The sequence below is a fragment of the Hemiscyllium ocellatum genome, chromosome 23, assembly GCF_020745735.1.
Source record: "Hemiscyllium ocellatum isolate sHemOce1 chromosome 23, sHemOce1.pat.X.cur, whole genome shotgun sequence".
In the NCBI taxonomy this organism is placed as follows: domain Eukaryota; kingdom Metazoa; phylum Chordata; class Chondrichthyes; order Orectolobiformes; family Hemiscylliidae; genus Hemiscyllium; species Hemiscyllium ocellatum.
In genome coordinates this window covers 24,830,332-24,856,050 of record NC_083423.1, presented here as the reverse complement: position 1 = coordinate 24,856,050, position 25,719 = coordinate 24,830,332, and the positions used below count along the sequence as shown (strand labels likewise).

Genomic DNA, 25,719 nt, shown 5'->3' with positions numbered 1-25,719 from the left:
AAGAACAGTCCCCCCTCCCAGTTTTCTATATACATCTTCCATCCAAGGAACTGGGTACTGGTACTTATCCAGCTGTGAAACACAGTTTACCCCTTGTTTTGAGTCCCCACAAAGGTGAACCAATCTGTTGAGCTTCAGAATGGTATGATCGGTGTTGCGTATTCTGCAAATTGGACTGGCTTGATTCCTTAGCTTTTCAGCCTGATTTCTACCTCTACTTGTAGGACAAATGTCAGTGGGTGGATCTTGGAGAATCGTGGAATTTCTTCCTGGTCAACATGCAAGAGGGCCTTGGCTCGTCTGATAGTCCCTTGACCTTCTTGGAAGACCTCAGATTTGATTTAATTTATTGCAGTCTCATATACCTAAGTACAGTGAAAAGCTTTGTTTTGCAAGCAGTACAGCCAAATCATAGCAAACAAGGTCATAGGGTGCTTAACCTTGTATTCCTTGTTCTGTCTATGTCCTCACAGGAGGTACATAAAACATGATCACCATTAGCAAGAGCAACATTATTTGAAGTTAGAGAGGTCAATTCAGCAGTCTAATAGTGGCAAGAAAGAAGCTGTTCTTGAATCTGTTGGTGCATGTTCAAACTTCTGCATCTTCTGCGTGATGGAAGAGTTGAATGAGAGCATTACCTGGGTGGGAGGGATCTTTGATATTAGCAGCCTTTTTGTGGCAACGAGAAGCGTAAATGGTGTCCATGGATGCAAGGTTGACTTCAATAATAATCTTTTTGTAATTTCTTATGGTCCTGGACAGAGCAGTTGACATAGCAGGCCATTATGCACCTGGACAGAATGCTTTCAGTGGTGCAACTAAAACCTAGTGAGAGTCCTTATGAACATGCTGAATTTCCTAAGCTGCCTGAGGAAGAGGAGGATTGTTGTGCTTTCTTCTCTGCTGTTGCATCTACTTGGGAGGTCCAGGGCAGATAGTCAGTTACCATCACTCCTAGGAACTTGATACTCTCGACCCTCTCCACCTATCTTCATTGATGCAGGTAGGGGTGTGTTCTCCTCCTTTCTTCCTGAAGGGAATGATCAGTTCTTTTGTTTTGCCAACACAGACAGGTTGTTAATCACTGCACAACACCAAGCCCTCTATCTCCTTCCTGTATTCTGACTCATCTTTGTTTGATATCCATCCTACCACAGTGGTGTCAACAGCAAACTTGTAGATGGAATTTGGAAGTACAGGGAGAATACTAAGAGGCTGAGAATGCATCCTTGTGGGGCAACAGTGTTGAGGATTATCATGGAGGAGATGCTATTATCTATCTTCACTGATTGCAGTCCGTTGGTCAGAAAGCTGAAGATCCAGTTCAAGAGGGCAGAGCGGAGACCGAGATCTCAGTTTTGAGATTAGTCTGGAACGGATTTTGGTGTTGAAGGCAGAGCTTTAGTCAATGAGTAAGAATCTGATATAGGTGTCCTAGGGATGAGTGCAGGACTAGGGAAATGGTGTCCACTGTTGGCTTATTTTGCCAGTAGGCAAATTGCAGGAGATGGAGACAGGCAGGGAGGCTCAAATTGATGTGGGCCATGACCAGCATCTTGAAGCACTTTGTGATCATGGAGGTCAGAGCCACTGGGCAGTAGTAATTAAGGTATGTTGCATGTACTTTCTTTGGCACCATGATAATGGTGGTCTTATTGAAGCAAGTAGGGACTTATGGCTTGTAGGAGGGACAGGTTGAATATATCAGTGAATACCTCTGCCAGCTGGTCTGCACAGGATCTAAGTGCAGGCTAGGAACTCCGACTGGACCCATCACTTTCCTCAGGTTGACTCTCAGGAAGACCAATCTGATGTCTGCAGTAGTGGAGGAAACAGAGGCGTCCAGGGTTGTTGGGGCAGGGCACACCAAGCCACTGGCATTCTGCTCAAACCGAACACAGATAGCATGAGACACTTAAAAAGGGAGTGAAGTGCTTTTCTCCGGTATCTTGTTCTGCTTCACTTTGTATCCTGTTGTGTTGTTTAGGTCTTGCCACAGGCAGTGTCGATATGGTTGGTTTGGGCCTCTAACTTGGTCTGGTCTGACTATTTGGCATTTCTGATAGCTTTGCAGAGGTCATATCTGGATTTTCTGTATACGTCTGGGTCGTCTGACTTGAATGTCACACACCTGGTCTTCAGATTGCCCTGGGTATTTCATTAGGACTTACTCAGGCAGCTATTTTCAGTTTGAAAAATATTGAGCGAATCTAGGTAAAATTGTTCTCAACCAATTTTGCCCCGTCAAACTTGGGCCCAAGCCTATTACTACAATCACTGATAATTGAACCAGCTACATCTTGGAATTGTACCCATAATCTGTAAAGGCTCCCCGGTATAGGTTTGCAGCCTGGCTGAGATCTTGCACAAACTTAAAGGGTTGCAGTCCAGACTGAAATTTTGTTAAAAACTGGATCTGCAATCATTGACATGGCCGAATCAGTATCGACCCCCAATAGAACTGGTTGACTGATAAATCAGATGTTTAGTTTGATTGGGCTGTTGTTAAGCAATTTAATGGTTTTAAACCAGATTTTCTAGGGTACGCACTCTCTCCTGGATACTGGCCTATGAGTTACCTTACACAAGTTAATTTTAATAGGACTTTTTTGCTGTCTCAATTCTGTACATCAGCAGCAGCAAAGGGCTGCTGGCCTGTATCCTGAAGAAAATTTTAACCTTATGACTGAGACTTGGCTTTGTTTTGGAGTTTTGCTGTGGGCCGACCTAGAGTCCTACTGTTCAAAATATATCCGGAGTGAGGCTATGCAATGCTCCCCAAGCTCAGTCGGCCTGGTGAGGGTGTCCACGCCCATCGGAATACCCTGTAACTCAAGCTCCACTTGCCACATTTTCTAAAGATAACCAGTTGCAGTGCCTGTTTTAAGTCCAGCTGGGCTTCAGCTAGGTGCTTTTGAATGGTGATATCATTAATCCAATTACCAACTGTTTCCAAGCATCTCATTACGGAATAAATCAAAGTCACATACCTCTGCCAGTCAGAGAGTCAGAATCAAAGTTGTACAGCATGGAAACCCTATGCTCCAACTTGTCCATGCTAACCAGATATCCTAAATTAATCTAGTTCCATTTGCCAGTATTTGGCCCTTATCCCTCTAAACCCCTCATGTTTATATACCCATTCAGATGCCTTTTAAATGTTGTAATTTTAACAGCCTTCACCACTTCCTGTGGCAGCTCATTGGATATATGCACCATCCTGTGCGTGAAAAAGTTGTTCCTTAGGTCCCTTTTAAATATTTCCCCTCTCACCCTAAACTATGCCTTTTGGTTTTGGACTCTCCTGCTCTGGGGAAAAGATCCTGGCCATTCAGCCTATGCCCCTCATGATTTTCTAAACCACTATAAGGTCACCCCTCAGTTTCCGATGCTCTAGGGAAAACAGTCCCAGCCTACTCAGCCTCGCTCTATCGCTCAAACCCTCCAACACTGGAAATATCCTTGTAAATCTTTCTGAACCCTTAAGTTTCACAACACCCTTCTGATAGTAGGGAAACCAGAATTACATGCAGTATTCCAAATGTAGCCTAACCAATGTTGCAACTATACAGGACAGGACTTCCCAACTGGTATTCAATGCTCTGACTGATTAAGGAAAGCATAACTGACGCCTTCTTCACGATCCTATCTACCTGCACTCCAAGGTCTCTTTGTTCAGCAACACTCCCCAGGACCTTACCATTCAGTGTACAAGTCCTGCCCTGAGTTATCTTTTCAAAATGCAGCACCTCACATTTATCTAAATTCAACTCTATCTGCCACTCCTTGGCCCTCTGATCAAGGTCACATTGTACATGAGATACCCTTTTCACCATCCACTATACCATCTATTTTGGTATCATCTGCCAACTTATAACCATTCCTCCTATATCTACATTCAAATCATGTACACAAATGACAAACTTGTCTAAATATTCACTGGATGTGGTAGGACTGCAGAAATTAGATTTGATCTGTCAGCTGTGATCTATCACTGAACCCTCTCTCTTGCTGCTTAACACATAAGTGGTCCTATTTTTCAGCTTCACCAAATTGACACCTCATTGTTAGATGTATTGGTGCTGCTGCTGGCATGTCCTCCTGCATGCTTCTTTGAACCAGGGCTGAAAACCTGGCTTGATGGCAATGGTGGAGTAAGGGCTACATCAGGCCATGAAGCTACAGATCATGATGGAATATAATTCTGCAGCTTTTAATGGCTCTCAGCACATCCTGAATGTCCAACCTCAAGTTGCTCGATCTGGTAATACTATCCTATTTAGCACAGCGATGGTGCTGCACAACACAATGGAGGGCATTTCATACATAAAGATGGGACTTTATCTCCACAACTGTTGGTCAATTTTACCAATACGGTTATGGGCAAATGCATCTGTAGCAGACAGACTGGGGAGGATGAGGTCAATTATGTTTGTCTCTTTTGTTATTTCTATCAACACCTGCCACAGTCCTTTAGGACCTGACCAGCTTAGTTGCTGGTGTTGCTGCTGAGGCACTCTTGGTGACAGAAATTGAAATCCTCCACCCAGATTACATTCTGTACACGTACCACAGTCAGTACTTCCTCCAAGTGATGTTCGACATGGAGGAGCACTGATTCATCACTAGAGGGAGTCACAGTATATGGCAATCAGCAGATTTCCATGTCTACATTTGATCTAATGATATGAGACTTCATGGGATCTTAATCAGTGTCGAAGGCTTGGGAGAGGGGACACTGAGACACTGTTTCCACAGACTGAGAATATAGAACAAGGATGTACAGTTTCAGTACAAGGGGGTGATCATTTAGTACTGGAATGAGGAGAAATTTCTTCATTGAAATTTTTGGAATTCCCTACTTTATAGGACTGCACTACTGTTGAACATGTTCTGGTTTCTCTGGAAATAAAAAGGACTTTTGGAGTGAGTAGGAAAGTTGCAATGATGCACAAGTGCAGCCATGATTTATACTGAATAATAAAACAAACAAACAAACAGTGTCAACAGACAAATGGTCTTGTCCTGCTCCTTTTTTAAAATTAAAATTTTCTTTATAAACTCTCCCAAGATATCTACACACTTCTAATGCTGACCTCTTACGAGAACCTAATTTTCATCATTCTACCATTGCAAGCAATGTCTTCAGGCTCCTAGAAACTCACTTCCAAAATTCCCCCTCTAAACTCTCCACCACTTCTCTTTTAAGGCAGACCTTCAAAACCCTCTCTCTCCGATCAGGTTTTAGACTGCTGTCCTCACATCAGTTTGAAACTCTGTACAGGTAATTCTGCTATAACACACATTTCGTTAACACAGATTCACTATAATGAGATTGACGAATTGGGGACACTGTTTCAATAGCATGAACTTTTAAAGCATATACTGCTTTAATGCGATTTCGGCCCCATTAGTTTAAATGGCACTTATATTATGCGATTTCTTTAAAACAACAGGACTGCATGAGAACGGAACTACCACGTTACAGCAGAACTGACTGAATCTACTTTCGTTAATGTTTAGGAGAGCAACTTGGTAATTTCATTATGTTAAAGGCACTTAATAAATGCATTTTTTGCTGTTGCACACATTTGAATTTATGACAATAATTGCAATTTGATTCAACGAGCATCTTTTCCAAAATCCAGCTTCTGGTTCAATGCAAATACTAAAATTACGGTCACCACTACTATTTAAAACAGAATGCTGTAAGATAAGATCTCTTATACAATATTAGGGAATGAAAAAGGCCTTCCTGTGGCACTAAAGGAACATGTAGTTGTGCCTGAAGGTAGTAATATAATATTTAATTCCTCAACAGTGGACTGTTATTAGAAGCAAATCCAAGAGGCAGTGTTACAGTGAAATATTTGCTTCATGAAAAATTCTTTAAAATATTCACACATGTAGAAATTTCACATACAATACATTTGAAACCACATTGTGAGAAGAGTTCATTAACACAATAACCTGAAAAGGTGTTTTTTACTTTTCCATCCTCTGCCAAAATAAGATTTCAGGATATTTTAGAAGAGATCCATAGGCAAATGTTCCAAAAGTTCAAAAGGTTGCTTAATGAATGCCATGCGTTCAGAACAATTACAATTACAGTCCAGCATTATTTTTGTGGCACGGAGTTTTCCTGACCAGGAACATGTATTACCAGGATATGACACCAATCATACACAAGACTTTTATCAGTAGAATTTACTCACATAACTTGTAAAACAAATGCTGAAAGATTACAAATTAGTACCAAGAAAAAAAAAGTGAGGAACTAACTACTTTCAGATAGAAGAGATCAATCTAATAAGAACTAGAATATTCTCTTCTATCCCCACCACAAAGATATAGCTGAACATCTTATACATGAAGTTTTTATATAAATATTATATATATATATACACCAAATGGCCATGGCACATGGTCAGAAAGAGATATCAGCTCACAGTGACAAGCTTCAGTAGTTATCTGCCAGTGTTGCTTAAGTTTCCATGTTACGTGTGCAGTACAGGCATGGACTGGCCCACCTTCATTTCACACCAATTTGCTTTTATAAAGTTGGGTCAGTAAATAATGGAATTAATTAGAGTTTTTAAAATCAGCTTCATTGCTCTAACAGGAGAGGAATATCACACTACTGGAAAATGTATGCACAAATTACCGTGTAATGACACTCATGTTTGACTAACAATCCATATTACCAGTATGACACTCCACACTGTCGTGACGTTGTTTAGTAATACTGTGTTCCTGCGTATGTGTGCTCATTGCTCCACCTGCTGGTGTTCACACTTATATAACTGCAAAAGCATTTGTTTGCAATCTTTAAAGCAGTTACATCATTGCTTTTCAATCATTACTTCAAATGATGAATGTTAGCTGCTGTTTCACCATTTTGATCAGTCAAGTGTAATATCTAAGTGCTCATCCCATGGCAAACTTTGCTAATTGCAACAGAAATTCCTTCTCAGCAGTCTACGTAAATGATTGAGTAAAACGGAGCTGGTCTAATTAGCAAGTTTGCAGACAATACAAAGATAGGTGGAGTTGCGGATAGTAAGGAGGATTGTCAGAGGATATGGCAGGATATAGATCAGTTGGAGGAATGGGCAGAAAAATGGCAGATGGAGTTTAATCTGGACAAAATGGGAGGTGATGCATTTTGGAAGGTAGAGATGGAAATTATACAGTGAATGGCAGAACTTTTAGTACTGATATGCAGAGTGATCTGGGTGTGCAGATCCATAAATCACCAAAGATGGCAGTGCAAGTAGATAAAGTAGTTTTTTTAAAAAAAACCTATAGCATGCTTGCCATGCTGACAAAGGAGCTCCGAAAGCTTGTACTTCTAAATAAACCTGTTGGACTATTACCTTGTGTCATGTGATTTTTAACTAGGTCCACCCTAGTCCAACACTGGCATCTCCATCATTGAAAGGGACATGGAGTACAAGGATAGGCAAGATACACAGTAGCTTTATAAAACTTTAGTTAGGCCACACTTAGAATATTGTGTCGTCCTGGTCATCACACTACCAGAAAGACGTGGATGCTTTGGAGAGCATGTAGAAAAGGTTTACCGGGAATTTGCTTCGTATTAGGGATTTTAGCTATGACAAAAAGTGGGATAGACTGGACTTGTTTTCACTGGAATGCAGCAGGTTGAGGGGTGACCTGATAGAAGTTTAAAAGATTGTGAATGGCATGGATAGAATAGAAAGTAGAAGCTTTTTCCCTGGGTGGAGAGGTCAATTATTAGGGATACAGGTTCAATGTGTTAGGAATGAGGGGGGGGGGGGCAAGGAAGGGTTTAAATGAGATATGCGAGGTATGTTTTTCACACAAAAGGATGGGGAGTGCTGAAACACACCGCCAGGAGTGGTGGTGGAAGCAACACAATAAAAGCATTTAAGATGCACCTGGACAAATACATGAATAAGTAGGGAATTGAAGGATATGGATCCTGGATGTGAAGACAGTTTTAGTATGCAAAGGAAAAGTATGTCAGGGCAAGCTTAGAGGGCCGAAGGGCTTGTTCCTGTGCTGTATCGTTCTTTATTCAGTAAGCTGTGAAAACTACGTGGGCAGTTGAGAGTGTGCACAAGTGAATGCAAGACACTGCAGTTAGCCAAAAACACACACATCCTTTGTTTCCTCCTCCTCCCTCCCTAAATGCTTATTTATCAATGGGTCAGGAAAGGGGAGTCCTGGCTGAAAGCGAAACCATGTCCAACTTTCACATGAATTCCACCAAGGCCAGCTCAACCAGTGCTCCACTAAAGGCAAATGCATGACCAAAGCTGGTTAAAGCCAACTCCTTAGCTTTGACCAATAACCAACCTGTGAGTTAATCTATCTGCCTCTAGCTTTGTTTAAGCAAAAAGGCAAAAACAAGGTCTTATTGGCTAGCTCTGCCTTTTAATAGTCATGTCTTTTTCTTATAAATTATCATACGATACTTTAAATAAATTTTGAAGTTGATTTTCTAAAAAAATTCATGCTTAATGTTGTGCCAAAGTATACCTTTCTGAAATTCTCTCATTGTCCCCTTGAAATAACAAAAGAATGTAATCGTACTCCTTCATTCGAAAATATGGACTTCCCTGGACTATACGAAGCGCGATTCTGATATTTTAACTTTGAATCCCAAACACAGACCTCAAGCTCCCCTTTATTATTAAGGGAAGATATGTTACAACATCAATTTTATAAAAGAAAGTTAAGTGAGGTTCGAAACAGGTGGAAAGACAATACCCCAAACCGCTCACATGCGCCTCCTTACAATCAGCAGCATGGCGTCTTGATGAAATTGGTATCTAATCACAGAGCACCTAAAGGGCTGGGGGAAAAAGAAAAGAAAAGAGAAATCGCTGTACTAATTTCCCTTGGGCTACGAGAAAATACCTTATTTGTCACGCTAAGTTACCACGCATTCATAACATTTGATTATTCTAATCAAATAATAGCAACTCATCCTATGGATTCAGAAAACCACCCAGTTGCAGGAAGAGGAAAATACTGTACTATAGGAAACTATAAACACATGGTGCTTTCATCCCGGAACATTTGAAATGCAGGCACACATGACTTTCAATTGAAAGGAGAAATGTATTTTTTAAAACTTACCAGCCAAAAGCAATATTTGAAATAATGCACATTGTTATTCTGCCTCTAAAAGTTTCTATTTCACACTATTCATGAAGTTATGCATGACAGAATGTTATAAAATCGTGAAATGAAACCATGGATGCGGATTAGCATACAACTAATTCATCACAAAAAAAGGACAACGAATTGGAAAAAATAAGCAAAGGCTGAAACTGGACTGTTCTGCAACAATCAAGTTACAAAGCTGGCAATGTAGCAATCTTTGTGGGCTATCCCTGTGTTAAATTTAAAATGAATTGGAGGTATTTTGATGACTGCTTACACTTAATTTGGGATCAAACATCTACCTTGCTATGAACATCCATAACTCATGTTTTAAAAAGTATAAATTTTCATCTCAGGAATATAAATCTTAGGTTAGGGAATGAAGTGATAAATGTAACTTAGATGATTAAGAGTATAATAAACAAAAAGGGTATCACTCATTGTCTCAATTTTAAATATATATTAAAATATTTGTGCAGTTCCCAGATAAAAGAAGCTAATACAGTTGTAGAAAACGTTCTTTGGTGAGACTAAAATTCTGAGAAAAAAGCATTATACATTAAATTAGAGATATAAATTGCCAATGCGGGTCAAAAGGTTTTTTGAAGCCAATGGATAGCTTGTTTACCTCTGTTTGGAAAATCCCAAGTATATCACAATGTCATCAAGTGGAGGTTGGGTGGTGCCTTTGGTGTAATTTGTGCATATTTTTGCTCACAGAAGCAAGCAGTCAGTAGTCCAGTTCAAGGCCAGACTGAGCTGGCTGCAGCTCACTGAATCAAAGGAAAAACAAGTAAGCAAACTTGCAGCATAACCAGAGAAAATACTAACTTCATCATTCATCATGCAGAGTACGGATGTGAGCTCAAGTTCAAATTTGAGCCAGCAATATTGAGAAGGAGAGAGACTGAAAGATTTGTCTAGCTTGGAGATTGAAGAAGAAATCTACATTAATCCTCAGGTAAAAACATGTAGTTAGAATGGAGAATACAGAGGAACCTCGATTATCCAAATGACACAGGCAGGGAGTATTTTATTTGGATTAATCAAATACCAGATAACACAGTTTAGCCAAGCATCAAGACCTTGGTGATCTTGTTCGGATAATCCAAAACTTGGATAATCGAATGCCAGATAATCGTGGTTCCTCTGTATAGGGAGCCTGAAGCTGGAGAAGGTTTCAGCTGGAGAAGGTTTCTCAAAAAAACAAGTCAGAGGATCACTTAGGCTAAGGTTAATGGAAGGATAAATGAAATGTCATTTATCAGGAGATAGCTAGAACACTGAGAAAAACAATGTGAATTCTAGAGAGCTGTGGCATGTCTCTGCATTGGTTCCAGAAAAGAAAGAATTAATTTTAAAGATTTTGTAAGCTAAGGATTCATAGCACAGGTGGTAATACAGTGTTAGTCACTCTTGCTTTGATTTTTTAGAGATTGTATAAAAGGACATTTTTGTTTAAAAATATGAAATCTTGAGGTGTACTTTATACCAGGTAATCACTGGATGTGAACCTGCTCTTCAAACATTATCGTCTCTTATGATAAGAAAGACCCAGTTTACAAATTGAACACAATATAGTCATTCAGAATAATAATGTATGTTAATTTTAGTTCATGAAATGATATGATCTTGAACATGCATATTTTATTTTCCAAAAATGTCTGCAGCAATGGAAAGCAATACAAAAATGGTCTGTGTCCACTAGGTTTTAGAAGAGTGAATTATCACATTAATCTACAAAACAACTTAGTGCAGGAAATAAGACATATTTTAACCAGAATGAAGAAACAAGTTAAAAATTAAATTAAGGCAAAAATTTTTATTATGGATTCACTATCCACTCTGTATAATATTTCAAAAAACTCAAAGTTTTAGGAATTTCTGATCAGCAATACCATAAAAAGTAGATTAAAACCTGAATATTCATGAAAATATATCAAAACTAAACTATCCACTTTGGTTTACCAGTAATACAACACAAATTTATTTTTCAGGTGAAGCAAGTTTAAATCTCAGAGAAACAAGTGGTGAAAAAAGGCTAAAACTCCTCGTCCAAGGTCACTTATCTAGGAGCACTTAGCTGGTTTCATTCTCATCTATCTAGGTGGTGCAAGTGATACAATGACTTTTATTCCTGTACAGTCACCTCTGAAATCCAAAAGGCATCTACTTACTGACCATATTTATAACTAGATTCTATCTTTCACCTATGATATCCAAAACACATCGGGTTAAACCTGTGCTGAGAACAGGGTAAAAGTGAGTACTGCAGATGCTGGAGATTAAAATAGAGACTGTAGTGCTGGAAAAGCACAGTAGATCAGGCAGCATCCAAGGAGCAGGAAAATTGACATTTTGCGCAAAAGCCGTTATCTGTGCTGAGAACAATTAGTGATCTTGACTTTTCCTCAGTCTCTAATTTGCCATATTACTGGTCTGACATTTATTGCTGAATAAAAGGTTCCTTTAGACTATGGATTGGCTTTGGTCCCTGCAAATGACATTCCCTGGTGACAGATCCTTCCTATAATCTGGTAACTGTCTGAAGCTGAATTGGACTGTTCACAATCTTTCATGCCAAGACAACATGCCAACCCACATATCTGTGTCATTGCTAACACCACTTACTATCAGATCCATAATGCTGCTTGATTTAGATCCTGCCTCAGCTCAACTACTGCAGAAACCTTCATGCATACCTTTACTACCTCAACATTGGACTATTCCAATGCATTCCTGGCTGAAGTTCAATCTTCTGCCTCGTCGTGAAAAACAGAAGAAGGATGACAGTCCTGTAAATGGAGAGCCTTTGTACAGTCAAGTGTTAAGTTACCCACTGCACTACTTGCTTCTGACCTGCTCCAATGCCACAGTACTTCTACTACTATACTCATTGGGATAACATGCTGGAAATCAAATCCCACTATTCATTGATTCATCATAAATGTTAAAAGTTTTTAAAAATTTTTCAGATCCTCCAATTTACCTGACTTTCAAACACAAGTTGACAGACAGCATTTTCTGCACTTAACAATAATTACTAATTAAAAGTCACAGCTTGCAGAAACTAAAAGGAGAAATAAATTGGTTTGCTTCATGCTTAAAGTGGCTTATACTGCAGAGAAGAGACATAGCTCCTGAGCTAGTGGAGAGCTGAAGGTTTTTCACAATCTTGTTCTCAGCTCCAAGCTGTTAGAACCAATCATATAGTTGACAGGCAGAATGCCACTGTTGTTGATAAGAGGACACTAGTTCAAAGACCAGTTACTGATCACAAGGTGAATCTCCATTTGTACAGCTCAACTGTAAAACTCCACTTCAACTACTGTTTGAACAAACATTTGGATAAACGGTGCTTACATTGAGTGTTAGGTTACTTAAGAATCAGGTGTACAGCACGAAAACAGACCCTTCGATCCAACTCTTCCATGCCAACCAAATATCCCAACCTAAACTAGTCCCATTTGCTTGCATTTGGCCCATATCTCTCTAAACCTTTCCTATTCATATTCCCACCCAGATGCCTTTTAAAATGTTCTAATTGTACCAGCCTCCACTTCCTCTGGCAGCTAATTCCAATACACACACCACACCATGAGAAAATGTTGCTCCTTAGGTCCCTTTTATATATCTTTCTCCTCTCACCCTAAACCTATGCTGTCTAGCTGTGGATCGCACACCCCAGGGAAAAGACTGTCTATTTATCCTATCCATGCCCCTCATGATTTTATAAACCTGTAGGAGGTCACCCCTCAGCCTCAGACACTCCAGAGAATACAGCCCCAGCCTATATAGCGTCTCCATATAGCTCAAATCCTGGCAACATCTTTATAAATCTTTTTTGACTCCTTTCAAATTTCACAACATCTTTCCAATAGAAAGGAGACCAGATTTGCATGCAATTTTCCAAAAGTAGCCTAATCAATGTCTTGTACAACCACAACATGCCCTTCCAACTCCGATACTCCATGTTCTGACCAATAAAAGAAAGCATACTAAATGCCTTCTTCACTATCCTATCTACCTGTGACTCTCAAGGAACTATGAACCTGCACTCCATCGTCTCTTGGTTCAGCAACACTCCCCAGGAGCTTACCATTAAGTGGACAAGTCCTACTCTGATTGCTCTTCCAATATGCAGCACCTCGCATTTATCTAAATTAAACTCCATCGGCCACTCCTCAGCCTATTGGCACACCTGGTCAAGATCCTGTCATACTCTGAGATAACCTTCTTCGCTGTCCACTACACCTCCAATTTTGGTGGCATCTGCAAACTTACAAACTGTATCTCCTATGTTCACATCCAAATCATTTATACAAATTATGGAAAGCAGTGGACCCAGCATCAATCTTTATGGCACACCTCTGGCCACAGGCCTCCAGTCTGAAAAGCAACCCTCCACCACCCACCCCCTTCTTCTACCTTCGAGCCAGTCTTCTATCCACATGGCTAGTTCTCCCTGAATTCCATGAGATCTAACCTTGCTAACCAGTCTCTCATGAGGAACCTTGTCAGTAGATCACGTCTACTGCTCTGCCTTCATCAATCCTTTTTATTACTTCTTCAGAAAACGCAATCAAGTTCATAAGATATGATTTACCACACACAAAGCCATGCCGACTATCCCAAAATCAGTTCTTGCCATTCCAAGTACATGTCAATCCATGCTTTTGGAACCTGCAGTAATCGTTCAACAATTCGGTTTTAAAAAGGTATTTTACCATTTTAGTACACGCAATCAAAAAGATAAGAGTCATGGAATTTACAATGGCCAGTTTCTGGTCAATAGTAACCCCCAGGATGTTACAGCAGGGAATACAGCAGGGTGATGTCATTGAATGTCAACAGGGGTAGTTAGATTGTTTCATATTGGAGATAGTCATTGCCTGGCATTTGTGTGGCACACAAATGGCCAAGCTTTGAAACCATCTAACCATCTAGATCTTACTTCATTTGTACCTGGTCTGCCTCAGTATCTGAGGAGACAACAATGGTGCTGAACATCAGCAAACATTTCCACTTCCAACCTTACAATAGAGGGAAGGGTAATTATGAAGCAGGTAAAAATGGTTGGTACCAGGACACTACTGCAGCTGAGATGACTGGCCTCCAACAACAACAACCATCTTCCTTTGTGCTAGGTATGACTCCAATTGGCTGAGAATTCTCTCCTCTCCTATTCCCAATGATTCTAGTTTTGCTGGTTCTCCTTGATACCACTCTCGGTCACTTGATATCAAGAATATATGTACTCCCCTCCCCTCTGGAGTTGAGCACTTTTGTACATATTTGATCCAAAGCTATAATGAATTTAGGAGCAGAGTGACCCTGGTGGAAAAAGTGAGCCTCAATGAGCATATTATTACTAAACAAGTACTACTTGATCCCATTGTTGATGACCCCTTCAGTTAGTGTACTGATGATTCAGAGTAGACTAATGGAGCCACATTTGGCAGGTTGGATTGATCTTGCTTAAAGTGTATACAGCAATTTTATACCTTGGTGGGTAGATCACAGCATTGTAGATATACAAGGACGGTTTGTCTAGGGGCACAGCAACGTTCTAGAATACAAGTCTTCAGCATTATTGCTGGAATATTGTCAGAGCCCAGAGCATTTGACACAGTGCCCTCAGCTATGGAATGGATGAAATTGGCAATTTCAGGAGGAGGCCATAAAGGATTATCCAATCAGCACTCCTGACCAAAGATTGTTGATTGCTTCAGCTTTGTTTTTTGCACTGATGTGATGTGCTGCTATTGAGGATGGGCATATTTGTGGTGCCTCCATTTCCAGTCAGTTGTTTAATTGTGCACCACCCTTCAAATTCACCACTTAGATCCAAACCATTGGTTGTGGAGTTGCTTAACTCTGTTTATCACTAGCTGTTTATGCTGATTGGCAAGCAAGTAGTCCTGTAATCTAGCTTGACCAGATTAACGTCTCATTTTTAGGGATGCCTGGTCCTGCTTCTGGTGTGTTCTCCTGCACGCTTCACTATACTAAGTTTGATCCCCGGGTAATGGTGGTGTGGGGAATACACCAGGCTGAGGTTATAGATGGTGTTAAGTACAATCTTGCTGCTGCTAATAACCTAGTGTCTCATGGATGTCTAATGTTGAATTGCGAGATCTGTTCAAAATCGGATAGTGCCACACAACATGATGGAGGGTATCCTCAAAGTGAACGCAGGATGTTGTTTCCACAGAACTGTACAGGCGGCAGTCCCACTAATTCTGTAATGGACAGTTGCATCTGCAGCTGGCAGATGGAGGAGAATGAGGTCCAGTATTATTTTTCTTCTCGTTGGTTCCCTCATTAGCTGCTCCACAATTGGCTGTGCTGCATAGGGGAGGAGTAAAAATGTGGCAATTCAATCAAAAGTGATTTAATTGTAAGGGGAATAGATAGGTGTTGGTGGCCACAGATGAGACTTCAGGATGTATCTTGCTTTCCCAGTGTTTCATCTCAAAATGGTTACAGAACATTCTGAAGGGGAAGGGTGAATAGCCAGTGGTCATGGCAAACATTGATACCAATGACAGAGATGCAAAGAAAATAGATGAAGCAAAAACAAAACATAGCGAGTTAGGAAGCAAGTTGAAAAGTAACACCTCATAAGATAGTGATCTCAGGATCACTACCAGTAACATGTGCTAGTCAGAATAGAAATAGCAGGATATATCAGATCCACATGTGGCTAAGAAGGTATGAGGGTGAGTGTTTCATATTCCGGGAGCATTGTGACTGGTTCTGGGAGAAATGGAAACAATGTAAACTGGACAAATTACACCTGGGCAGGATAGGGACTGATGCTGGAGGGAGAGTATTTAGCATTGTGGTTTGGGAGGGTTTAAATTAAATTGGAAGGGAGGTGTGAACTTGTGTGGGAATGTGAATAGCGTATAAGCAAGTAGAGAAAGAGCTAAATTCTGAGTTTTGTGAAACACTAGGTTCAGCTGAGCATGACTCAGAAGAACTTGTAGTTAACAATGTGGTGCTGGAGACAAGGGTAATAGGTTAACAAGGTGGAAAAACATTCATTATGTAGAGCCATTTAACAATTTTGGAAGCATTCAGTATGTAGGATCAGTTTAACAAGGTGAAAAGTATTCATTACGTGAAGCCAGTTATTCATTGTGTAACAGCATATGGCTTAATCTTTACTATTTGACACTCGCTGACTCTAACAGTCACCCAATCAATATGTATGTTGCCTGATCTAGATGTCCCTCCCTGTAAAATGACTGTATAATTCATTAAACAACTGCTATTCCAGAGAGGAGCAGGAACCTCTGTCCCTGCACACATGGGTGATTGTTCTCTCTCCCTCCAGGGCCAGAAGTAGAGATGGAGGAAGTAAAACTATCCTGTGTCGCAGAGTGTTTTACTTCAGCTGACTGGGGGGGTGCACAGTAGGGGAACTACATTTGCAAGGAGTCAGAGGAAGGACTGAATCAAGGTCAAGAACACAAGACAATACAGGGAAATAAAGAGAAGTGATAAGCAGAGGAATCAGAAGGCCAGAATCAAATAAGACCACAGAACAAAATAAGTGGGATGGGATAAAGAACATTAAAAAGACAAACCCAAAAGGCTTTGCACCTGAACACTCAGAGCATTTGATATGAAGTAGAGGAAAAGAAATGAAACTATTTGAATTGCGATTAAAAGTCGAGGATAGTGAAAAAGAACAAAAAGTCTGCACAGAACAAAGAGAAGAGAGAGAGAGAAAAAGAGAGAGAGAGAGAGAGATTGAACTTCATAAATTGGTACTTAGACAGGGTCTGGGTAGGTTACTCTGCGGAGGGTCAGTGTGCACTTGTTGGGCCGAAGGGCCTGTTTCCACACTGTAGGGATTCTATGATGATATGAAGTGCGTTTGAGCTTGTGCCTGAAGCCCACAGACAAATGTTTCAGGAATTTAAGGAAGGACTCTGGTCAAACCTAAATTAGAGAGAGAAAATATTTTCAAGGAGTTCAAAAATTCATTTCCTGAGGTAGTGAGAACTCATATGGAAGAGTGGGGACGGCATGATTAGCAGCTGAAATGGATGATTAGGAGTTGGTTTATAAATAAAAGTTTGACCTCTAACATCAATTTCAATCCATGAGGGACAGGTAGAAAGTGAGGAAAAGAGAATGCCTCACATGGTAAGGGAAAGGAAGATCTCAGTGAAAATCATAAGCATTGACCAGACATTCAACTGGACTCACCACACAAACACAGTGGCTACAAGAGCAGGTCAGAGACTAGGGATACTGCAACAAGTAACTCACCTCCTGACTCCCCAGAAAGCCTGTCCACCATTTATAAGGCACAAGTCAGAAGTGTAATGGAACACTTTCCACTTGCCTGGATGGGTGCAGCTCCAACAACACTCAAGAAGCTTGACACCATCCAGAAAAAAGCAACCAGCTTGACTGGCACCACATCAACAAACATTCAAGCCCTCCATCACCAGTGTTCAGTAGCAGCAGTGTGTACTATCTACAAGATGCACTGCAGAAAATCACCAAAGATCCTTAGACAACACCTTCCAAACCCACAACCACTTCCATCTAGAAGGACAAGGGCAGCATATTATTGAGAACACCACCCCATAGAAGTTCCTCTCTAAGCCATTCACCACTCTGGACTTAGAAATATATCACCGTTCCTTCACAGTTGTTGGGTCAAAATTCTGGAATTCCCTCCCTACCGACATTGTGGGTCAAGCAAGTGGACTGTAGCAATTCAAGAAGGCAGCTCACCACCACATTCTCAAGGGCAAATAGGAATGGGCTATCAATGTTAGCCAGCCAGTGATGCCCAAGTTCCACAAGTGATGTTTTAAAAAGTGAGGTTTAGTGGACCTTTTCAAGTCGAAAGGAGATAGAGTGAAGTGAACTATTTGATAAGGCCTCCAGACAGAAAGAAATCTCACAGAATGTGTCATGTGAATATGCTCAAAAGATATTTTGATGGGAAAGGAAAGCAAAAGGAGACTTAAGCAACATCCTTATAGACATATCCCTCTAAAGTTAGTAAAGTCTCAAAAGGAGAATGAACGCATGCTCCAAGACAACATAATCAAAATGAGTTAGTGACTGGAGCTTATCCATAGTAATGGTGCCAAAAAACAGATGGCACCCAATGGCTAATGTGTGGACTAACGCAAAGTCAATGCAGTTACAAAGATTAACGCATATCAGATTCCACATTTGGAAGACTGTGCTGAAAAGATGGGACAAGCACCTTATATTTCTAAGTTGGACTTGCTCGGAGAGTACTGGCAGATACCTTTATGCAAAAGAGCAAAGACAATTTCGGCTTTCATAACACCAAATGGACTATACCAATTTAAAGTCATGTCATTTGGTATGAAAAATGCACCAGCCATATTTCAGAGACAAACCAATAAAATCATTTCCAAATTACCCAATTGTGTAGTTTATATTGATTACCTGGTGATATTTAGTCACACATGGAAGGAATATTTGCAATGTTTAACAGAATTGTTCAATCGACTTCAGGTAGCAGGCTGGGTGATAAACCTGGCTAAAAGTAAATTTGCCAAAGCCCATGTTACATCCCTGGATTTGACATGTTACTGGACATGGAAAAATGGCCCCACGGAATGCAAAAAAGTTTCTTGGGGAATTTCTCACACCAAATTGACAAAAAGAACAACATTACTTACAATTCCTGGGGTTGAGTGGGTTTTATCAGAAATTTGTACCAAATTTAGCAGTGTGGCTGCTCCACTCACTGAATTAGTAAAGAAAAGCAAAAAGCTTAGTGGACAGCGGACTTTCAGAAGGCATTTGACAGTCTGAAAGCAGTGTTAGCCACCCCTAATTACGCAAAACCATTCAAGGTGGTTGTTATCAGTGCTGTGCTCCTACAGGAAGAGGACAAGAAGATAGAAAGAACTATCAGATATCGAAGAGTGGCCAGAGTGCCTGTAATCATTACCAACTGACCTATATAAAGGGGATGTGTTTTCTTTGAGCGGGGCTTTATTTTGACTCAACCACATGACCAGCGAAGAGTGTCAGAGGGTCCACCTAGCTTATACAAGCTTTATTAAAAACTTTAACTGTTTGCAGAAGTTGATGTGTGCGAATTGCCTCTCGTGTGTGAAACCCCAGGAAATGAACATAACACATTCATCAGGAATATCGACTCGCATGTTCCTCGGATGCTTAAGCCCTTCATCCCGAAACGTTGACTCTCCTGCTCCTCGGATGCTGCCTGACCCGCTGTGATTTTCCTGTGCCACATGTTTCGACTCTGATCTCCAGCATCTGCGGTCCTCGCTTTCTCCTAGTAACGTATCTGAGACAAATCATATACATTGATCATAACCCATTGAGGTTTGTGGAGAAATTAAAGGGCAAAATTTCCATACTGTTTAGATGGAGCTTGTTGTTACAGCCAGCCATTCAGTTTGAAAATAGTGTATGTTGCAGGACGAGAAAACATGATTGCCAACGCATTGTTGAGACTTGAGACTGAATGAGAAACAAAAGGTGTTCAGTGGCAGGAGTAAAAGGACTGAAAAATAATGTAGTGCATGTTTACATGTTTATAGTCAATGTAATGTATATGTGTGTTGCAGTTTACTAACAATTTAGGATTATGGGGTTTTATAATGAAGCAAACTTTGGATGTTGATGGTTCACTTTTTTTTAAAAAAGGGGGAGGTGTAACAATGCTGCTCCTTTAACAAGATTATGTTGTCCTTGGTTTTTTTAAACCGGGGATTTGGGGTGGGGGAAATGGAGGCAGCTTTTATTTACTTGAAGCTAGCAAAGTTTGAGAAGATTTGTAGCTCTGGTTGATGACAATGTCTGTAAGTTAGCTCGCTGAGCTTGAAGCTTCAGACGTTTTGTCACCATATCAGATAACACCATCAGTGAGAGTCTTTGCTACAGTGCCGATGGTATGTCCCACCTATTTATTGTTCTTGGTTTCCTAAGGTGATGTCATTTCCAGTTCTTTTCTTCAAGGGAAGGTAGACAGAATCTATGTTGTTGTGTTTATTGATGGTGTTCTGGTTAGCATGCCAGAGAGAGAGAGAGAGAGAGAGAGAGAGAGAGAGAGAGAGAGAGAGAGAGAGAGAGAGAGAGAGAGAGAGAGAGAGAGAGAGAGAGAGAGAGAGAGAGAACGCGTGTATATTGTCACAGTCAAAGTGGTGTCCTTCTTTGACTGTATGTATGGAAACTAGCGAGAGTAGGTTGTGTCTTTTGGTGGCCAGTTGGTGTTCATGTATCCTGGTGGCAAGTTTCCTGCTAGTTTGTCTGATGTAGTGTTTATTTTTACAGTTCTTGCATGGTATCTTGTAAATGACAGGCATAAAATTTACAAAAGAGGAGGAGAAGAACGATAACAGACTCCCATTCCTAGACATGACAGTTGAACATACAGTTAACAGAAAGCTTCAAACCAGAAAAACAACACATACTGACCAAATACTTTGTTTCTGAAGCAATCATTCCAACATCCACAGAGTGGCATTAAGACATTACTTCAATGAGCTACATCATACTGCAGCATCCAAAGAACTACAAAAAGTAGAAGGAAATTATTTCTACAACATTTTCAAGAAAAACCAGGTACCCAATAAACACAATCTGTCGATTCCTCAGAAACAAACCCAAACAAGCAGACAACACAACTAAAGACTATAGCCACATTACCTTACAAAGACATATCAGAAATGACTTTCTAGACTACTCAGACCCCTTGGCATCATGGTAGCCCACAAACCTACCAACACAATTAAACAGCAACTAATGACCCTAAAGGATCCATTAGATACTACCAGCAAGACTAATGTCATTTACAAGATACCATGCAAGAACTATTTAAAAAAAACTACGTCGGACAAACTAGCAGGAAACTTGCCACCAGGATACATGAACACCAACTGGCCACCCACTCTCATTAGTTTCTATATATACAGACAAAGAAGGACAACGCTTTTACTGGGACAACATACACATCCTAGGACAGGGGAAACAAAGACACGCACAAGAATTCTTAGTGACATGGCATTCTGACCAGAACTCCATCAATAAACACAAATCGACTTAGATTCTATCTACCTTCCTTTGACAAAAAAAGAAACAAAGCCCTATAATAGAGAGGTGGGTCATACCACCAGCGCTTCACCAGAGACTCTCACTGATGTTACCTAGTATGGTGACAAAATGTCTGAAAACAAATCTTCAAGTTCAGCGAGCTAATTTACAGACTTGAAGAAGTTTTTAAGTGTTTTTTTTAAAAACACTTGCACAATGAAAGGGGAGTGGCCAGTTCTCCCAATTCAGGGTTTGGTTTGGTTTCAGCAAGCTGTTTTGTTTGCAGCCACTGGTTAAGTTTTAGCTGGAAACACAGAAATGTTGCTGGACCCAAAGAACAACCCCAAGCTAATCCTCTCTCTCCCTGACGTCTCTCCTGTAAGAACCTGTGTGTGACTGAATTTACTTTTTTGACAAGGAGGTATTTATAGTAATATTGCAAGTATTTGCAACAGCATTATTAAGTTGCGAATAGAGTTAATTGGGTTTTCAGAGAAGTTATGTTATTCTATATTCTGTTCTCTTTTATTTGTGCATAAAAAAATTCTGTTTTGTTTAAAACCGAGTGGTTGCACTAGTGCATTCCTCATGGAATATCCCCTTTACACCTGCTTAAAGCAACTAGAAAAATTAGTTCTGGGCCACCATCTTGAAGTGTTTTGATATGAAGCAGGCCAGACCCTAACATCCTACAGTGTGGAAGCAGGCCATTCAGTCCATACCCAAGCTCTGAAAAGCATCCCACCCAGATCCAATCCATCCTTGTAACCCTTGGTACATCTTCTATAGCCTACCCACCTAACCTGCGCACCCTGGATTCTATGGGCAATTTGGCATGGCCAATCTACCTAACCTGCAGATCTTTGGACTGTAGGAGGAAACCCACACACTGAGAAAGAGCATAGAGAGAAGTGATTTTGTGAGTTGGTTAACCGAGTAGTACGAGCTGCCAATGAAATAGGTTAGTGGAGACTTTGGTCTATCAAATTTGGTTGAAGTGTGCAGTTAGCACATTATCAAAATGTGCCATGGGCATTGGGGAGGTTAGCCTTCAAGGCAAGAAGATTTGAGCATAAGAACAAAGATGCCTTGCTGCGATTATATACGGGGCATTGGTACGACACATAGCTTTGGTCTCGTGAGGAAGTGTATCCTTGCTATTGAGGGACTACAGCATAAGTTTATCAAATTGTTTACTCAGATGACAAGATTGATGTATGAGAAGAGACTGAGTTGGTTAGGATTGCATTCACTGCCATTCAGAAGAATGACAGAGGATTGCATAAAAATAAAATCCTAACAGGACTGAAAAAATGTTAGATGCAGAAAGAATGCTTCCGAGGAGTCCAGCACCAGGGGTCACAGGTTAAAGGATAAGAGGCAAACCTTTTTGGACTGAGATGAGAAGTTTCTTCACCCAGACAGTGGTGAGAATTCACAACGACAGAAAGCGGTTGAATCCAAAACGTGCTGAGTTTTCAAGAAGGAGGTGGTTACAGTTCTTAGCGTTACAAAGGTGTCAAGAGGTATAGAGGAATGGTAGGATGACGGTTGAAGCTTGATGTGGCAGCATGGTGGCTCAGTGGTTAGCACTGCTGCCTCACAGCACCAGGGACCTGGGTTCAATTCCAGTCTCGAGCAATCGCCTGTATGGAGTTTGCACATTCTCAGTGTCTGGGTGGGTTTCCTCCGGGTGCTCCAGTTTTCTCCCACAGCACCAAAGATGTGCAGGTTAGGTTATGATAAATTGCCCGTAGTGTTAGGTACATTAGTCAGGGGTAAATGTGGAGGAATGGGTCTGGGTGGGTTGGTTTTCAGAGGGTCGGTGTGGACTTGTTGGGCCTGTTTCTACACTATAGGGAATCTAATCAGCCATGATCATATTGAATGGTGCAGCAAATTCAAGGAGTTGAGGGGTCTACTCCTGCACCTATGTTTATATGTTAGTCATAATCAAATAGCTTGGTGTTGAAAAAGTATTAAATTGTGTATACAAAAGGGTCAACGGAGAACAGAAATGAACTCAAATCAATCAAATTATCTGCCAATTCTTAACATCCAGGCTTGAGCACAAAAGATAGGCAAGTTGAATGACAATTGTAGATTTTTAAACTTTAACCCCCATAACTTTGAAACCATACTCCAGCAAGTTAATATGCATGGTAAAAATTAGGCACAGAAAACCTTTTCAAAAACTGATTATTTTATATAGACAGTGTTATAATAAGCAGTACCATGCCAAGTTTCAGGCTGATTACATGGTAATCAGTATTAAATTATTCTGCACTGGAAAATAAAATAATACATGCAAATTTATGTCCAGCAATGATGTGAATGTCTTCAATTCCTCAAGTCAGAAGTTCAAAGATCCATTGCAAAGACATGAACACATAATTTAAACTGAGACTTGAGTGTAATATGTCATAGATATATCATAAATTGTATACTTTTGGTTCAGATGTTAAAATCACAACTTCATCTGCCCTCAGGTAAAGGTTAAAGCGTATTTGTCTGGTGTAGGGAAGTTCTCCTGAGTCCTGATCAATGATTATGCTTCAACTAATTAAAAAAGATGGTGATGATTTGGACCTTTCTGTATGCAAACAGACTGCCAATTTCCAGAACTTTATGATAATAACTACACTTCAGAAATATTTCCATCAGTTGTAAAGCAGTTAGAACTGTTTTATATCCACAAGTTTGTTCATTTGAAATCTTGAATACAAAGTTAATTTTAAAAATTCTTGCTCTAACTACACAATATGTTTCATGCCCCCAGGAATTTCTAATGCGTTTCAACATACTACTGAAGTAGTCTCAGTGGAAATGTACGAAACATGACAGCCAATGTACATAAAGGAAGATCTCAAATCACAAAAGTTCCATGAACTGTAACGATCAGATAAACATGTTTTTCTGAAAGATTATGTTAGATGAGAAATAAACTTTGGTCAGGATACCTGGCGGCAGTACCTACTTTTTAAATATTGCCACAGGATCTTTACATCAACCAAATAGGACAGACAGGCCTGCGTTTAATTGCTCATCTGAAATATGCTTTATCAATACTCAATGCAGTGCTGCAGGTCAACCTAGTCTTGTGTTCAAATTTCTGCAGTAAGGATTGAATTTAGAATTTGATTCAAGAGAGGAGATTGCAACCACAGCCACAAAGTCGGTAATGCTGACATCATGGTTAGCGTGTTTGAGACAAACTAGGTCAATGTTTGATTATTTCAATTTCAGATTCAAGGTATACTGAAGTCAATTAAACCATTTATATTAAACCATTAAAATATACTGCAGTATTTTCGGCATAGCTTAGGAATGATTGTTTCAACCATAACTGGAATGTTTCATTGTTATTCAAACATTTATTTGATCTTCAAATATCTACAGAGATCCTGAAAAGCTAGCACAACTGAAGCATTCTTGTGAGAATGAGCATTTTTCAATTATATTTTTCGCAATTTGTAACTATAACAGGAATTTAAAGCTTCCTTGAGTCTGTATGTGTCGTCTTCTTATAGGCTCTCCCTTATCCTACGACGATAAAGATTTGGCATACAGCCATTGTTACCTACACTGTTTTTGTAACCTAAAAACACTTTGCTCAAGTTTTCAAATATCATGAAGAGGAAAAAGATTTGAATTTATGATTTGCATTACTGCTAAAGATGCATTTCAAAATACTGAGTTGCAGGTATTGGACTAGGAGCTATTATGTAAACTGGGTATGTTCTCTTCAGAAAAGAGAAGACTCAGCAGGGATATGACAGCTGTTTTAAGAGTCTAATGTACAAGATCACCAACAAATTAGTTCACTTTGTTCAGCACATTGATACCAAAAGACACCTCATTTAAAGAAAAATAAAATTTAAAATAAATCCACGGAAATATATTTCAGTGAACGTTCTGTTGTACAAGTCACATAGGAATACAATGTAAGAAATTAGAAGTGATTCATTCAAATGTAAATCAATTGATTTCTTTCAAAAATTGGCATTTTGTGTTAATTACATTCTTGATCAGTAGGGGAATCAAGGGTTATGGGGAAAGGGCAGGAAAACGAACATGATGAGTGTCGGATCAATGATATTCCTATTAAAAAGCAGAACACTTTCAAATAACCAAATGATTTACTCCTATTCCTATTCCTTTTGGCGGTGCAGTATTTCAAGTATTTTGACCAGCAATATGATAAATGTAACATGTTTAGGAGAACTTAAATCCCAAAATAATTTACCACTGGAGTTTTCTGCTAGCCACAAATGCAACTGCGCTGGACAATTTTTGTTATAATTACACAGGAATTCTATTCTGATTACATCATGAAACTACCAGAATGGAGGAAGGAGAACTAGCTGGACATTTTTTGAAAAACTCAATTCCTTCATTCTTATCTTCCCCACAGTTCTGCTTTTTACTGCTTGCAATAACGTGACTTTGCCAGTGTTTGCGAGAGGGAGGAGAGATGTTGGGGCA

General features: G+C 40.0%; 1 protein-coding gene and 1 long non-coding RNA gene across 5 annotated transcripts in view; both read right to left on the bottom strand.

Moving 5' to 3' along the window:
- The window catches only part of LOC132826704 (SRSF protein kinase 2-like), a 226,984-nt gene that overhangs the window by 183,136 nt on the left and 18,129 nt on the right, over window positions 1-25,719 (bottom strand). The window contains exon 1 of one of the 4 annotated variants that reach the window (XM_060842793.1): window positions 8,775-8,814. The exons of the other annotated variants lie outside the window; for them this stretch is intronic. Within the exon in view, the coding sequence (XP_060698776.1) occupies window positions 8,775-8,800 (26 nt within the window). The 5' untranslated portion in view covers window positions 8,801-8,814. Of the gene's footprint in view, window positions 1-8,774; window positions 8,815-25,719 lie in introns of those variants that run through there. 4 annotated transcript variants of the gene reach the window in all.
- LOC132826705 (uncharacterized) lies at window positions 8,800-19,220 on the bottom strand. Its single transcript, XR_009645905.1, has 3 exons — window positions 19,132-19,220; window positions 9,788-9,932; window positions 8,800-8,845 (listed from the first exon to the last, which is right to left on the bottom strand). It is a non-coding gene; the product is annotated as an uncharacterized LOC132826705 (long non-coding RNA).